Source organism: Podarcis filfolensis (assembly GCF_964270895.1).
Source record: "Podarcis filfolensis genome assembly, chromosome: Z".
NCBI lineage: Eukaryota > Metazoa > Chordata > Lepidosauria > Squamata > Lacertidae > Podarcis > Podarcis filfolensis.
This window is the reverse complement of record NC_139617.1, coordinates 18,579,818-18,597,651: the sequence shown is the minus strand read 5'-3', so window position 1 is coordinate 18,597,651 and position 17,834 is coordinate 18,579,818. Positions and strand designations below refer to the sequence as shown.

Sequence of the window (17,834 nt, the reverse complement as noted above, 5' to 3'; positions counted from 1 at the left end):
AATCTGATCGGGGTTGTGCTCCTGCAAGCATGTACAGGGCCATTGGACTGGGCTGGTCTGCTTTGAAAAGTGGACCCAGCGAATTCCTTCCTACCAACAATGCCACATCCCACACTGGCTTTTGCTGCTTGGTACTCCTACTGTTGATAGTCATACCACCACCACCATTCTATTTGCATGCTGCCTTTCCATAGTTAAAACCATGCTGAAGTGGGAGTTTTATGGGAGCACACATACACAAAGTCTGATTTCAACTACAGCAGGAAGTGGTTATGAGGAGGGTTGGTCGAGGCTGTGCCTTGACAGTCAGAAGCTGCCAGAAAGTTTGCAAAATAATAATGATAAATCCCCTGTCAAAGCTGTGATTGAAAGAACACACACATATATCTATGTAGGAAGATGGCTGCGAAGCAACGCAGTTATTTTACCCTGTTAAATTCAAATGGATTCGCTGGTAGGTGAAAAGCAAGGATAACCCAGAACTACTCATGGCAAAAGGGGATCAATCCTAAATCTGGAAAAAAATTGCACTCAATTTTATTTAATTTTTAAGAATCTGAATGGCAGGTTTTCTATTTTGAAAAAAAGAAGAAAATTCAGCATTTCAACGTTAAAAACAAAACCGGCAATTCTATAGAAGTCTACTCAGAAGTAGGTCCCATTGAGTTCAACAGGACCTCTTCCTAGGTAAGCATGCATTGGATTGCAACCTGAGTCTATCTGATTGATTTTTAAGCCCATAATGTTAGGTGTTAACTTGGCAAACCCAGAATTTTTAGAAGTCTCCCTACCCCTAAATCTAACAGGATCCAGACTTAGGAATTCGGGTATATACATCCATCCCCGGCCCCACACCAAAGCAGATTCAAGATTGGAGAATTCCACCCACCCTACTCTATCGATTGCCCGCTTTGGAGAATGAAAACCACAGAAGGCACCCAGCAGGCAAATGATTCTGCCACCAGGACTTGTCTGGGGAAGCAGAGGATATTGTATCTGCTCCTGGCCTTAGCACACCTGCTCTGAAAAAAATGTAAAGAATCCAGGTTGTTAGGGTTTACAATCATTGGTACTTCAGCACATTCCTGAGTTTTGCTTGAAGGACAAGGATAGCCCCATAATCCCACTTTTCTGGGCCTGGGGACACATTTGAAAACCGAAGAAAAATGTTGAGATCACCATAAAATACCCATTTCACAGCAGAAAATCTGGTGATGCTCAGATCCCAACACCCTCCCCCCCATCAGCAGGCAAAACACACACATCCCCCATACAAACAGAACACGGGGGGCGGGGGAGGCAGGCAACACCCTTCTCCCAAAGACAACTTGTCACAGAACCAAAAATACTCTATTAATATATATATATGTATATACACAAATAAAAACTGGGAGGGGTAGGATATCTGTGGACACCAAGGTGTGCATCTGAGGGTACCATGTGCTCACAAGCACCACATCAGGGACCTCAGAGCTCCGGGCAGAAATTTCTGAAACAACTACAAAGCTTTCCCCTTTCCTGCATTTCTCCCCTCTGGCACAAGTTCTATTTGCCTGGCTGTTAGATTTGGAAAAGGGAAGTGCCAATCACGTGGACCTTGATAATGAGCCACTTGTGGGTAGGAGGAGAAATAAAGAACTGCATAACAGGATGGTGCCAGAGCCCCCAGAAGGCCCTTTTGGTTCTCTGGCTTGTGTTTGTTCCAGTCAAGCTCCAACCATGCTTGGGCAGGACTTGGAGGGCATGAGCAACAGACAAAAGTTGTAAGCGGGATCAATGGTAGGGAGTGGCAATCTGAATGCAGAGGGGTGGTGGGAGGCAACAGCTGGAAAAAAATCCAAGGGAAGAAAGCTTAGAGCTTGGGGACTACTGGTGGGATGGCAATGTGTGGTCAGAGGAAGAAGAGGGAGAAACCTGAGAGGAGGAAGTGTCAGAAGCTGAAGAGGTAACAGGCCTTATTGAGCAGGGAGAGTCTGTGGCAGAGAGAAGTCCAGAAGCAAAAGCAGAGGCAGAAGAGGAGATGGAGGGAAGGGGAGGGGGAAAGTTTCACTCCTGTCCCCATTGGACAGCTTAAATGGCAGGTGTATACTTAATAAACTGATGCATATCTGGTTTGACCCTTTAGGGAGTCTATAAATCGCACCCAGCAAGTGCAACAAATAAGTCTGGGATACAGAAACAGAGGGCCCTAAGAAAAAAGAAGAGAGGGTTGAAGGAATGGAGACCTGGTAGATTCTCCAAAATCCAGGGAGGGAGCTAAAGTATAATTTGCTTGTGTCAAAAGGAGGGGGCCTTCCTGTGACTACAGAAGAAACAGAATCAATTTGTGTAAAATTAAGCAGCCACACAGCACTTGTGTGCTTTAAAGAAAGTATTGGGTTGTATGTAACATAGTGCTAAGTTAAAGTCACTTAGTGGTACATTGTGCCAGCAAAACTTTGCTGTGCAAGATTTTGCACGTGCAGGCTACTCATAACTTTGACAAGCAGGATACTGTACAATCTGCTGCACAACAGATTCCCACTAATGAAAGAGTTGCATTTGATCCCTCTGTTGCACATTAAAACTTGCCCTTTGAACTAGCACAAGTTCTCTGTGATCGTGGATCGAGGATGTTGGATACATCCCTATATATTTAACCTGCTGTTATGTGAGACTCCCAGTGGACTGTATCTAAGAGACTGGTGGGGTCTGCACACTTTCATTAATTCTGCAGCAAAAGATGCTCTCAAGACCATTCAGTGGGTTAAGGTAGTGCACTTTTTACATCATTCAGATAGGAAGCTTGAGTCACCTTATATCATTTTTCTTTTTCTAATAAGGAAAACACACTGTCTTGTTCATAGCTTTTCATCCTTCTAACTACCATCTTCCTTAACCTCATTTCCTAAGCTAGAACCTCACCGCATCCCCTTTTATTGGAAAGGGGACTAATCTGCAGTGCTGCTACCTGGTGCTGACCCACTTTGTAGGTGAGGGGGTGGATAACATTTAGCCATGTTGATGGGACCACCGAAGAGGACAGTCCCTCCTCTTCAACCACCACCATCACAATTTTGTATATTTCTAGCCTAACTGGAAAAGCAACAGCAAAAGCAGAACCAAAAAGAGCAGGGGGGAAAACCCTCACAATCAATGAAGCGTGGACATTTTTATGATATATTTTTCTTGAACGTCTGAGCTGGGAAGTTAATTACAGACCTAACTGTGCAAATCCATGGCAACAGATGGAGGAACATGTAATTAAAGCCAAACTAACAGTGGCAGCAACTGGAGCCAAGCACATTTTAAAGCAAATTCTGGTTCATCCAAGCAGAAGGGGCAGGTAACACCTCCTGGGAAACAAAAGAGTATTAATAGAAAGAAGCCTTGCTGCTTCTTAGGGTGACTGTTGCTGAAGCGCTTCATGCAGAAAGGAGAGAAACACTTTGCAGAGGGACAGAAGAAGCCTGAGCTTTGGTTTTGGGCTGTACAAAGGAAATGTCCAGAAACACATTACAAACACAGAAAAGGTCGGTCACTTCACTGGCCAGAATACATTAAAAAAACAAAGAAACCTGAAACATCTCTTGACACTACAGATGTAGATTCAGTTATAGGTCACTCATTAATCTTCCACGTCAAATGAAAACATTCAGTTATTAGTCATGTCAGACCCGCTAGAGATTGAAGCTTTTTCCATGTTCTTTTTTTGGCTTACAGAGGCTAGAGACTGAATGCATTCAGGTCAGTAGGCCTTGGTGCTATTGGTCCAAGGAGTTGGCTAGGCAAATATCAGAAATGGAATGAGCAGTTGTCCACACATGAGTCTATTGCTTGGCCTCTCACAACTGAATGCATGAACTGCTTTTGTGTGTCACTGGCTGTTTTTGCACATAACAACAGGCCAGATTTTCTGTCTTGTTGTGGTTTATTGTGAGCCTGATTGCTCACCCCTGGCACAAACAGGATAAACAAACCAGGAAGCCTTAGCTTCTGGTCATATTGAACCAGTGATTATACTTTGTTTCACCCTAGCAAGCCATAAGTATTAGCCTACCTTAAACCATGCTTCGTATTTGATTTCCTGTTCATGGCTTCTTGTTAGGGAGCAACAAACCATGACACACACCCCGGTTCAGATGTAACCAGAAGTCATGGCTTGTTGCATTACTATATTGTTCATGCCAGTAAAGGATTGAATCAGAAGCAACTGGGCCATACAGACTAGCAATACCACTTGTTCACAGTAAAACACAAGAAGACAGAAAGTCTGGCTTGTTGTTATGTGTGAATGTGGCCAGTGTGTTTGAAGCCAATGTGATAGGTCCTTCATACATTCCAATGATCATTTAATGTTGCAGCCAACAAGCAGTAGACATGTGTCATCAGGCTCTTCCTGAATAATGTGGACCCAGAAATCTGCAGAATAGCTGCTATACAGTGATTATATAGGAACAGGAAAACCCAAGAAGATCCAGATAGGTTTGACTAGATTTCCAGACTTAGTATGGTGTTTGACAGCCATTAATTGAATTGTTAGACTGCACAGCTAAGCAAAATGATAAAGAACTGTCAACATGAGGCACTAACTGGGCCAGGCCAAATTAGCCACCAGCTGTTGATGGAGTAACTTTCTTCACAGAGGAGGCAACACAGTTGATGGTTGTAGGGTTTTTTTGTTTTTGCAAGACTTTTAAACTATGGGGGATAGCTTTCTTCAAAATCCACATGCCTGGTACAATTCAGGAAAAAATCAGCAATGATATTCACCTGCAGCAAAAAGACAATGGTAATAATCAGCTGTGATGCTAAAAAGGCTTCTTTGTCTGCAGGGCATCACCTCTGAATGTGGCTGATGTGATAAAGAAAGTGAAGGAAGAGATTCTTTTTAAAAGAAAGAAGAAAAGAAAGAAAAATAGCATAATAAGGAGGAAAGCAAGTTGTGCGGAATCCAACAGTTGTTTTGGCCTGAAGCTACAAAACTACTTCCCAGGCTACTTCCCATTTCTTAATCACATTTAATTTCGGAATATGCATTTGGCTCATTGTCCTCTCTTGGCTGGGCTTTGCATCAGCCTGGCACATATTCAGCTGGGTTCTTGAGCACAGGTACCATGGAAGTGTGCTGACTCAACTCACAGATTAAAGCCCAGTCTTGAGATAATGAATATGGGCTCAAATAGCAAACATCAGGAGGGAGCTGTCTATAAACTTGGCTTCCTGAACTGTTGGAAGAAGGAGGGCTCCAAATTGCCTTCTCACCTAGGGGGCAGCACAAAACCCAATACATATCTTTAGACTCTTGCAAAAAAAAAAAAAAAAAAAAAGAAAGAAAGGAGAAACAGACAGAGAGAGAAAGATAAGAGGGAGAGATAGAGAAAGAAGAACGTTGCTAAGAGCCCTACCATTTCACTCCTCTGAAAATAAAGCATTTAAATCTCATCAACAATTGCTGACTGTTGTTTTGAAATGGGAGTCTAAAGTGATGAAGAATTGCATGCTTCACCAAGGGCTGGAATGGCTCACAAGAGTGTGCATGCTTTTCTTCCAGCTCTTCGAGAGTACGAGAAACCAAATGTATTTGATGCAAGTTGGACCAATAAAAAGGAAGCCTTTCTTTGTGTATGAATGCCACACTTCAACTGAATGGCACTTATTTCCAGGTCAGCGTGTTTAGGATTGCAGCCTAAGAGAACAATTTAAATGTACTGCTGTTCTTCCTGGACTGCCCTGCTTCAGACTGCTGATTGTGGAATAGCATGTTTCAAAGCTCCTCGGTGCTAAATTTCAAAACCTAATTTCCCTGCATATACAGTGGTACTTCTCGTTAAGAACTTAATTTGTTCTGGAGGTCTGTTCTTAACCTGAAACTGTTCTTAGCCTGAGGTACCACTTTAGCTAATGGGGCCTCCCGCTGCCGCGCAATTTCTGTTCTCATCCTGAAGCAAAGTTCTTAACCCATGGTACTATTTCTGGGTTAGCGGAGTCTGTAACCTGAAGCGTCTGTAACCCGAGGTACCACTTACAAAGTTAGCACATAAGGCTAAGCTAAAACCCTGTTTCTTTTTCAGAAATTTCATTTAAGTGTGCCTTCAAACCTTCGTTTGCCGACTCAGGCAGCATTATATACTTCTGCAGATTTTTTTTTTTTAAATGCTTTCAGTGTCATTATTTCTTAGGACCAATCACATTGTGTACAATTTTCTCATTAGGAGTTGACCACTTGAACAGCTGAGTTTCTGCCCAACTGTTGGGGAATAGGTCATCCTCCTCGGTTTCATAATGATTTGAATTTCATGCTGGCTATGTCTTTATATAAGCAATATATGACCACTTATGTTACCATGACACCATTTCATTCCTACTCCCCAGCACGCACACAGAGATTAATGCATTTGTTAAATGATAAAGCCAAGATGGCTAGAGTAGTGTCATAGCAAAGCAAAGAAATAATGCAATAATCCCCTCCACCCGATGATTTGATAGACCAAAGTTCTGCAAGAGGAGACCGTCATTTAAGGATTAGCTGATACGGACAACTATATTTGATTTGACCAGCATTAATTCTATATATCACACACACAGCCTCACACAAAGGCACACAGAGAAAACTAAGTCCTGGTGCAACCCAACATTAGATTATTAATCCTGGGCAGGATATGTTTCATTTCATACAACTGTACTGTATAGGGTACCCTGGAAGTCATACAAAACTAAGCGCAGTTTTTTAAAAACACCCTGTTTTCACTTTTTATGAAGTTGCAATTGGCTTACATTAGCTATTGGCTATCATTACTACCCTGTTCCATTAGGGGCACTTTTGGTAATCAGAAAATCAGATCAGTGGCCAGATGAATGAGGAGATTCTCCAGTCCCTGCCAGCAAGGCAGTCAGGTACTGCATGGAAAACAAGTTTTGAGACACAGTATGTACCTGGATTTGGATGTATGATTAAAGCAATCATGGGGAACCTGTTCCAGCCTGAGGGGAGCATTCCCACATGGGGAACTTGCCCAGGACCTGAAAACCAGGGGTGGGAAGGGCCAGAGGCAAAAGTGGACACTTCAAGGGATGTGTACTGCTACATTCCAACTACATAAAAGATAAATGTTGTGACACCCATGCATTTCTCCATCCCCCATCCAGACAAGCAAGTAATTTTATTACAGTTAAAAGATACATCCCAGCCAGGAAAAGCTCTCCAGGAGAGTACATAGCAAGGCAGGGAAAATGTCCTTGCGAGAAGAGCAGAAGCTTCTACTTTAGATTAGTCTCAGTTTAGTGCATTGTTTGAAACCTAAACTGTGGCTAATTTTAACTATAAATTGAACAAGCCAGCTGCACAACCTAGGCTGTTGGCTTGTTTCAAGTAACTATAGTTAAAACTGAACACAGTTTTCCTAGCGGGATAAATGGGCCTTTACCACGAGTGTTTGTTTTGCTAGGGTTTTAGTCTTGATTCAAATGTGTTTTGTGTGTTTTTGTGTGTGTGTGTTTTAAAAAATTATCTTATGTGAAAATTGCCTTGAGGTGGTTGTTTAGAAGGTGATGAAGAAATATATGACGACGATGATAATAATAGTAGGCACATTCTTTTGTAAACATTATTTGGCTGGAGAACTGCATGACAAAATTTGGAGGAGTGCGGATTTTGAAGGCGAGCTTTTTCAGTTCACATATTTTTCAGAAAGTGTGGGTTAGATTGGTATGCATTTCAATACAAACAGAAGCAAATTTATCCTTCATCCCTCAGTTGCAACCAGTTTCAGGCCTATTTAAATGCCACAGGTCCAGATCAATGAACCTGGAAACTATAAGTATAGAGATTAAAAAAACAACATTATTTGCAACCTTATAAAACACCAGCTCCCAGGGTTCCTGGAGCAGGCGTCTGTGTATGTGTGTGTGTGTGATGACATGAGTTCCACCTTCATTTCAAACTAGCTAAAATTTGCAATGTAAATATGCCCCTAGTCTTTCCAAGCAAGCCCCTTTGGATATACCTAAAAGAAATGATCTTTTGCCAAGTTTATCTGTGATTGCTGTAGCCCTTCCCTATATTCTAACAATCACTGAAACAGGAAGTAAGAATGAGTTACGCTTCCTATTTTCACCATAGCATTTAGAAAAAGAGAATGTTAAGCGCTAATACGTACATTCTGTGGGGACTCTGTTCGGTTCCCAAACTACAAGGGTGACGCAAAGGGCCCCCAGACACCTTAACTTTTTATAATTTCCCCCTTAGCTCCTGCTTTTCCAAATGTGGGACATGTTTTGGCTGAAATTGGGGAGGATTAGTGCATCAGTCTCATGAATTTCACTAACCCCCTCTCAGAAAAAAAACCCCAAACCCTATCTATCATAATTTGAACACTGGTCTTTTTTCGGTATTTTGCAGCATGTGAAAGCATCCTGAGGGGGGAGGAATCTTTGTACTGAACATGGGTAGATTGATCTTAGAAGGTGCATGGCAAACCCTGGATTCCTACAGAGGATCTTGTGATTTTTGCTCACTTCAAGTTAAATTGGCGAGGTTTAAGATAATCACCGGAAGGAGCCATACGTTATTGGGGGAGGAGTTGGGTATTTTACTGATCCTTGTCATCTCTTTTTAAATGACCCACCTTCCATACTCCCTAGGACCCATGGAAAACAGGAGCCTAAAACTCAGGAGGAGATGTGTCAGGTGTAGCTGACCAGATGCTACTGGCATTACACATCAGGGAGCAGTACAGAAAGTGAGCAAAATAGCATCATTCAGTGGTAGCAACAGCTCTGGGCATTTCTAATGACTGTCTTTTCACCCCCCCCAACCCATCAGTTCTTCTTGCTTTTGTTTGCTTCTTGGCCCAGTCAGCAGGATCCCACACACTAGCTGTGTGAGAGGGAAAAACAGGAGCCAGATTGTGAAAATCAGGGAACGCAACTTTCTGCCTTGAGAGAGGAACTGCAGGGCAGTGGGGAGGCAAGAGAGGGACTCTAATACAGTGTCCCTCCCTGACTATGGACATTCACTGCAAGGCCATTAAGTTGTGTGAGCATACCAGAGGTTGCAAAGTGCTAATCAGCTGAAAAAATGGTTGAGGGGGTGGGGGAAGAGATTCAAGACGCTGCCCCAGACAAAACCTTAAGTATCAGCAAAATGCCTTTCATTGAGACAGGTAGGAAACATGGAGAGGGAAGGGGCTTTTATATTGTGGTATGCCCTGCGGTACATGTGCATTCAATGCTTCTTTAGACACATTACATGTGAAGATTATACACACACATACACACTGCACTGCAGTAAGGGCTGGTTCACCCAGACTTAAGAGTGGAAGGTAGTGTTTGCCTACATGGCAAGCATTATTATTATTATTTTGGGTCATCTTGTGGATGATCAATGTGGGTACGTTGTTTACCAGGTGTGGGGAACCTCTAGCCCTCCAGATGTTGCTGAACTAAAGCTCCCATCATCCCTGGCTATTGTTCTTCTTGCTGAAGTTGATGAGATGTGTAGCTCGGCAACATCTGGAGAGCCAAGGGCTCCACATGTCACCTGTCCTCCAGGTGTTACACAACAACAGCTCCTATCACAGGCACAGACAAACTCGGCCCTCCAGATGTTTTGGGACTACAACTCCCACCATCCCTAGCTAACAGGACCAGTGGTCAGGGATGATTGTAAATTGTAAACCACAGGTTGTAAATTCTGTGGCCAATTGCCCTCCACCATTTAAAGTATGCCCTTCCCTTTGCTCACATGTATCCCAGCTTAGGAAAACACCTAGTTAATCAGAATAAGCAGGCTCTAGTATATGAGAGCTTATGCCACAATTCATCTGCAAGTGCGTACAGTGCTGCAAGATGCTTTTAATTCTTTTTTCATCTTCATGATGTAAAAAGAAGAATCCTACCAAGGACAGAAGTGAAGAATCCGACCAAGATAGCTGATGCAACCATTATTCAGCCCCAACGCTTTGCATTGATCCTTAAAACAATATTACCCCATCAGTACAGTTCAATCATACGCCCACTGTTCAAGATGGCACTGAACAACCAGCCCATTAGTCTAAGTCTGGTGTCTGCAAAGAGCCCCATGGTGTCCCAGCTGGACAGAGTCCATTGTGTGCAGGATTCGGCTCTAAAGACACAATTAGCTCAGGAACCCAGCAGCTACAAGACAATTTACTTTTGTTCCGTTTAAGGCTGTGAAGAGAAGCAGGTCAACAGCAGTAACAAGAGCTTCTGGTCAGATAATGGATTTCTGGTTCCAAGGATATAGAAGGGCTAGGAAAATCTTTCAGATTCCAAGCTGAATATTTGCATTTAAGGCAGTGGGGGAATCAATCCTGTATCAAAATGTTCCAGGTGCCAGCCCTTCCGAGAGCTGAACGAATATTTCAAAATTCTCAGGGGCCAGCATAGAAATATTAGGCTGAAGGGTGATGAGGCCAGATTGGGGAATTTTGCCCGCCCTGAGCAAAAGAACAGCAAGCAATATGTTAAGGACACTGCAGTCATGGGGCTCATCCTAAGAATCACAGAATTGTAGAGTTGGAAGGGAACACGAGGATCATCTAGTCTAACCCCGTACAATGCAGGGAGCTTTTTCGCTCAACGTGAGGCTTGAACTCACCACCCTGAGATTAAAAGCCTCATGATTGCTAGTCATGGCCCTGAGAAGCTTTAATTTTGTCCCACCGCTTTCCCTGGGAAAACCCACTGTTCACTGCTGAACTGAAACAAATCTCAGTCCACAGGAAACCTGACTGGCGTTTGTTCCAATTCAGGCGTAAGCAGTAGGTTTCTCCAGGGAAAGCGAAAGGGCAAAATAACTTCTCAGACCTGTGACTAGGAATCACAGAAGTGGGGCTGAGCCCTGATATGACCGTCAGGCATCATCAATAAAAATAGGGATCTTTGTTCTTCCTCTGCTTGACCAACACCTGCCTCCTAAGTGACCACCTTTCCACCCTGCCACCACTAGCTCAGGAGTTTCGCAGTCAAAACTAAAAATGATCAAGTCAGGTTCTGCGGGGTGGGGGGTGGAATTAAAAAGAAAAGAAGCCACAACAGCCATATATTGTATCCTACAAGCACTGAAAGTACCACATGCCAAAGAAACTCTGAACAGTTCCAAGCTAGCTTCACTGCAGAGAAGAAATCAGTACAGGGGGACTCCCCAACCCGCCAAATTTGTAGTCTTGGAAAGCAGGAGGATCAGGATGAAAAAGAGAGGCGGTATCCCACTCCTCATGCAATTGAAGAAGGTGCCAGGCCTAGGTCTGATACCAATGCAGGATAGCCCTGTCTAGGAACACCCATGCCGCAGGTCCTTCTTCCAGTGTGGAAAAAGATATAAAAGTTTCCTCCCTTTTAGGGCCAAGATGTGTGGCTGATTCCATTGGGGTTGAGTGTGTGCTCTACATTTAAGACACTTTTTCTTGGGTCAGGAGTCCCCCCTCCAGTAAAAAAAGGAACAGAAAAAAGTCTGGCACCACTGCCAACAAATCAACAAAGATGAAAAACAACAACACAACCCCCCCACCCCATTAATGGAGTGGTAGGCTCACCCTGACCCTTAGTTAAGCAGATCTCCCCAAGGGTTGGATTAGGGCATTGCGTGAAATGACAAAGCTCTCTCTCTCGACATACTCATGGCTGGGTCTTAGGGCCCTGAATTGTCCCGTCCACAGCAAACTCGGTCATAACCCGCCGAGCCAAGGGGTTGGTGGTCTTCAGAAGTTCAGCCGCAGACGTGCGGATGCCTGAAGCGCCCTTGCCACCTTTCTTTTGAAGGAGTGCCTTAAAATCTTCATTCCTGCTGGAGGTTCTTGTGACGCCCGTCGGAGTGCACTCGTTGCTCTTTGAATTCTGCCGGTTGCCAAAGGCCTCGCCGGATTCCTTCCAGCCAAGCAACTTCCGTTTGGACCTGCAAATGCAAACACACACACACACACACACACACACACACAAACAGATCAGAAAGTCACTTGAGGTTAGGTAGAGCTGGCGCAGCCGTAACAGTCTAAAATGGTGTAATGGGACCCATCCAGAGGAAACAATGGGAGCTTTGTATGCAATGGTTCAATTTGCCATGGGTGTTTCCAGAGCAGCCTTCCCCAACCTAGCGCTTGCCAGATGTTTTGGACTACAATTCCCATAGTTCCTGGCTGGGGCCCAGGTTTGAGAAGGCAGCCCAAGGACTATCCAGCCGTTGCTCTCCTGTTGTAAGCTGCAAGCAGAATTGCAGCTGTCTTTTCTTAATGTGGAGGTAAGGTGCTTTTTTGACATGTGCTGGCTGCTACATTCCATCCACACTAATGGGTAGGACACAGCTCCCTAGGTGGGGAAGTGACGATTCACTCAAGCAAAGTTTTTAAAATAAAATAAAAATTCACTCTTCTGCCACTCATCTTCTACTTAAAATCAGTTATTTAATTAGTGCTGAAATGCTTATTTACCATAAGCACTGTTTCCCAATTACTTTCGATATTTGTGGAAACAAATGCTTTAAAAAAGTTACAAAGTGTGTTAGGCCAAAAACTTGCTGATAGAATGTAGCATTTTAAAAATCCTTAAAAATAAATCTCCTTCATTTAGACACGACTGTGTGAATATGTTAATATTTTTTTGAAAATTTTAGCTAAAAATATAGATGAAAAAGCACTCTATGGCTCATTAAAAGAGTTACTGGTAATACTGGAGATGTCCTGAGTGGCAACAGGTTCACCTCAATAGGTTCACTTACATTGCTCATCAAAGCTACATCTGCAGGAAAAGATGGAAGAGCAGAGCTAAGAACCTACCACACCTGTAGCGACTGCACTACTGTGCTTTAACTTTCTAAAAAGGCAGGTTTGCTGCGGTCTGAGGAATCACAGAATTGTAGAGTGGGAAGGGACCACAAGGGTCATTTGCGATGCAGGAAGGTTTTGCCCAACGTGGGGCTCAAACCCACGACTCTGAGATTAAGAGTCTCATGCTCTACCGACTGAGCTCTCTCTCAGAGGAACCACACGGAAAACACAAGGAGGATAATGATCAGATTATGACCTCCTGTGGGTGCTGTGAAAAGTGAATGAAGTAAGAAAGCACAACTCTAGCTAGCTCTAGTTATCTAGTTATCTTGAATGGAAGCAGAATGTGAGCTTTCTTTCGTCAGTGGGCAAAAACACTGCGCCCTTTGCAGCACTGGTGGGGGGAACCTGTGGCCCTCTAGATGTCATTGAACTATAACTCCCATCGGCCCCAGCCAGCATAGCCAGTGGTCAGGGGCAATGGGAACTGTAGTTCAGCAGTGTCTGGCAAGCTGCAAGTTCCATCTGCCTGATGTACAGGGACTGGCTTTAAGCAGGATGCAGCAGTACAGTTAGGTCACTTTGGACCCTTGGCTTACTTATGTTACAGAGCCCTCTCTCTTTAGATATAGCTTCGCTTACTTCGAAATGTGGTAGGGGAGCCCTGATGCAGTGGGGGGACCCACCTCTGGCTCGTTCTGCTGAGTGGACCCCTAGAGCTCTTCCCCAAAGCTCTAACTGGGTGAATTCCTGGGTGAAATGGGTGACGGGAGTATCTGAGACATGGTGCAAGCATTCAATTTGAAAATGCAAGCCTCTGGTCCTTATGATAAGCTGCAGAGATCAGCATGAAAACAAGCAAGCACTCATGAAAGTGGTGCAGGAGGTGGGGTTCGAAACAGCCCACCTGAAATGTAGTGGCTGGCCTGCAGTGGCTCTTAAACAAATGCCTAACTGGCACAGGAGCTTGGCTTTGAGAATAGACCCAAACTGGTGATTGGCAACTATTATGAGATCTCTGGAATTGAGTTGTGCAGATTCTGGAGGACATGAACAGGGGATGAGGTGAGGAAGGATTTTCGGGTGGGGTATGCATGAAGCTCACAAAGAGCAGGAAGGGTCTTCCGCCCCCCCCAAGTTAAGGCTGGCGTACGGTGGGGCTAGAGTGGTGGGGTGAGCGAACCACCCCACACCCTCAGAGGAGCTACCAACTCCCAAAATGTAACACCTGGATGGGCCCCCACCTGTGGATGACAGTAAACAAATCCTCTGTGGTTCGGGATGTCACAAACACATCGTCGTCCTCCTCGGTTATCGACTCGGCGGTTTTGTCACTTACAAAGCTTTTCTCTTCGGCCCTTAAGCCCACTGAGCTCCCTGAAGAAAAGAAAGCAAGAGTCTTGGCCAAACAGGTCTCCTGCCAGTGAGATCTGGGATGTTGGCGGTAAGCTTGTGGGGTGGGGGTGGGAGGGAGGCACTTCAGAAACAGCCAGCTGGAGAACAGGTATGGGGAACCTGGAGCCCTACGGGTGCTGTTGGAGGTCAACTCCCATCAGCCCCAGCCAGCGTGACCAATGGTCAAGGATGATGGGAACTGAAGTCCAACAACTCCTAGAGGGACACAGGTTCACCATCCCTGGGCAGAGGAGCCAGGTGTGGGGGGGTGGGGGTGTTTGAGAGACAGAGAGAGACAAAGACAGAGACAGAGAGACAGGGAGGACAGGCAATGCTCCTTTAATCTTCAATAACCAGATATAGCACATGAAGACATTGGTTTGATTCTTGCCACCACCTCTTTGTGCACCTGTAGAGGCCTTTCCTGATGCCCAGAGGATCCCCTGTCCCTTATGCTGAAACTGGGCTGGGAAGGAGGATTCTTCTGGAGTCAAGAAAAGAGTTTGTAGTGTGTACTTGGTTGTGCATTGTCCTTACTACATTTTTTCTGTTTGCAAATGGACCTACAGGCTCCAAAAAGGTGGGTGAACCCAGATATAATGGGAAAGCAGCGAGCAAAGGAGTGGCAGGATTAATATCAATTAATATCAGCTCCTTCACCAGAGAGTTTCAAATACAAGTTTAATCTTTTCTTATATAGGCTCCACTTTTCCTTCTACTTTCTCCATCTTGCCCATTCCTAAATCCCCCCCTGAAGTTGCACATCCCCCATGAAGCTGCAGGGGTGAGGGGAGAGGGGAAGGGCAGAGAAAGCAATTGTACCTTTCTTTCCAACTCCAACTCCTTTACTCTACCCCTTTCATCTAAAAATAGCTTTTCAGGGGAGTTGAGAGAAAAATAGAGGAAAGCGTTAAAGCTCCATTTGGCAGAGCACAACTTTCTGGAACTTGGAAGTATGCCCAGTGGACATGCCCACACCATACATTTGAAGCACTCTTGTACCACTTTATCCTGGGAACTGTAGTTTGTTCAGGGTTCTGGGAACTGTAGCTCGGTGAGGTGCAGCACCCTTTTAAGAAACTACATTTCCCAGAATTCTTGGGGGAAGACATAACAGATTAAAGTGGTATGAGAGTGCTTTAAATGTATGGTATGGATGTGACATCAGACTAGGGCGGCTCTACTTTCAGAACAGCAACCCTGAAACACCATTCCTTTTTATTCCCAGTGTTCAGGGGAAGATTTGTCACTGGTTATCTAGCTGAAACAAAGCAAACTATGGGTACCTAGAAGCGGAAGCATAAACAGCAACAAGACTGTGAATCTAAGAAAGGCACCGTATTGTGCTCAATATATATATATAACATAAACTACATTAAGAAAGATAAAATGAAACGAAGCTAAACAATGTTAATTAGAAAACATAAATAAGAAAACAGAGAACCAGCTGGGGAAAAAATATGGTACTGAAAAAGAAATTACATCCCACCCCCAGCTATTGCTCCTTTGTTTTATTTATGTTTTCTGATTAAGAATGCTTTGCTGCATCTTTACTGATGCATTTTAAGTTAGATACGTTGAGTACAATATTATACCTTTATTGTATTCAAGGTCTTGTTACTGGTTATTAAGTAGACAAAATGACACCCACACCTACGCACAAGGAGGAAGTATAAGCAACCCCAAGGAGGGAAACCCCAAATTGGCTTAGTCTGGGGAAAGAGCTAGGGATGATGTGGGTATGATAACCTCTCCCAGAACAGCACTTTGAAGCAGCTGCTGGTTATTATTTTCAAACGAGAGATCCTAACCACAGATCTCCTGTTATTGCATCCATTTTCAAGTGAACACAGAATTCACAGGCATTCCCTTTCCTTCCTGAAGATCTTCAGGTGTTCACAGGAGGTTTGTTTGCACGTTGCAGTTGAACACAGGGACAAACTGGTCTCTCCACATGTGCCAGGATTTGTGTGAAAGAGCACACACTTCTTATTTGCACAGCACAGTTGTGTACACAGGAAAACAGGCTGTAACGATCACTGGACGATACACGAGGCTTGTTGACAAGTCACATTGAACACAGGTACAAGTGGTCTCTACACATGTGGAACTGTGTGAAAGAGTGTACACTTGTTGAGCATTGCATGTTAACAATAGTAGAAGTGTTTGTGGACGCAGATGCACAGATTATGCACTCGTTGAACGTGGTGCGCCAACAACTCTATGTAAATAACTGTACAAATGTACAGCTCAGCTATTTATTTATTTTTACGCAGATTGTAAACTAGATGAATGCAGCATGTGAACACCCCCTAAGCTGATGGGTTTTGCCGTTAGGTGGAGCTGCGAGCTTGATCCAAGTAGGAGCAGCAGGCCTTCTATGTCCATGAGAAATGCCAAGTACCAGAAGGGTGCAGAATGAGGGGCAAACAAAGGGGAAAGGTGGGAAGGTTTGAGCTGACTGATGATGGTTGGAGAAGGAGCTGAAGAGATATCAGAGGGAGAAAGAGATAGGGGGAATGAATAAAGCTAACAGACAAGATGTTGGGAAGAATGGACATATAGAGGAACAGAAACTAACAGATCAAGAGAGAGAGAGTGGGAGAGCGGGGTCACGTCTGCACTTTAAATTCAAAGCACTATCAAACCTCTTTAAATAGTCATGGCTTCCCCCAAAGAATCATGGGAATTGTAGTTTGTTAAGGGAGCTGAGAGTTGTTAGGACACCCCTCGAAGAGACAATTCTCATAGTAGTTTTACCATCAGTTCCTCTTCCCAGGGAAGTCTGGGGAATCTTAGCTCTGAGAGGGGAATAGGGCTCTAACATCTCTCAGCACCCTTAACAGATTACACTTCCCAGGATTCTTTGGGAGAAGTTGTGGCTATTTAAAGTGGTGTGATCCTCCTTTAAATGTACAGTGCACATGGGGCATGAGGGAGAGGCTGCTATCCAGCTGGTAATCAAAAGTTGCTCAGGATTGGGTTAATTTATTTTGCTGTTGTTTGTGTATTTTTTAATTTATAGGTAGCTTCTGCTAACTATTTCAATCCATAGCATAAAACAAGATTTTCCAAGCATCTATCAGAGAATTAAAGATGTTTTGCTAGTCTGCCTCTTCCCATTTATATTTGACTACTGGGCATTACACACCATATCATATCACATTGGAGCCAATTCAGAACAGTAGTTAGAAAGTTGGACAAGAACAGCGGAGGATCAGGTTCTAATCCCCATTCACTTAGTGACTTCGGACTGGTCCTACCTTACAGGGTTGCTATGAGGATAAAGCTGGGAGGGGAAGAATTCATTGAAGGGCAGGCAGGATATGATTTCAAGCAATAACCAGTACATATACTATTAAAAGTAGATACGATATTAGTAAAAAGATTGTAATTCTTGTTAATTTTTCATGCTACTGTTGTGATTGTGAGCTGCCCTGAGTTCAAAATTATTTCGGAAAAGCAGAATACAAACATTAAATCAAATCAAATATGCATCTCAAGATGAATAGGGAAGAACTTCCTCCTATGAGCTTCTTCACACATTACCAAGTTCTCATGTGAAAGCAATCCTGGGAGGAAGTTATAGGGTGCAGCACAAATAAAAATGGTCATGTGTGACAATCACATGACATAGTTTTTTCCCCCCTATGCAAGAAGGAAGGGGAAACTGCG

At 43.9% G+C, this 17,834-nt stretch overlaps 1 protein-coding gene across 5 annotated transcripts in view; it reads right to left on the bottom strand.

Annotated features, from left to right (window-relative positions):
- Positions 1-4,752: 4,752 nt before the first annotated feature.
- Positions 4,753-17,834, bottom strand: part of NHSL2 (NHS like 2) — a 111,487-nt gene continuing 98,405 nt past the window's right edge. For all 5 annotated transcript variants that reach the window (XM_083595821.1, XM_083595825.1, XM_083595822.1 and 2 more), the window contains exons 7-8: positions 14,009-14,141; positions 4,753-11,896 (exon numbers count right to left, since the gene is read on the bottom strand). In XM_083595821.1, the coding sequence (XP_083451947.1) occupies positions 11,620-11,896; positions 14,009-14,141 (410 nt within the window). In that variant the 3' untranslated portion in view covers positions 4,753-11,619. The remainder of the gene's footprint in view (positions 11,897-14,008; positions 14,142-17,834) is intronic.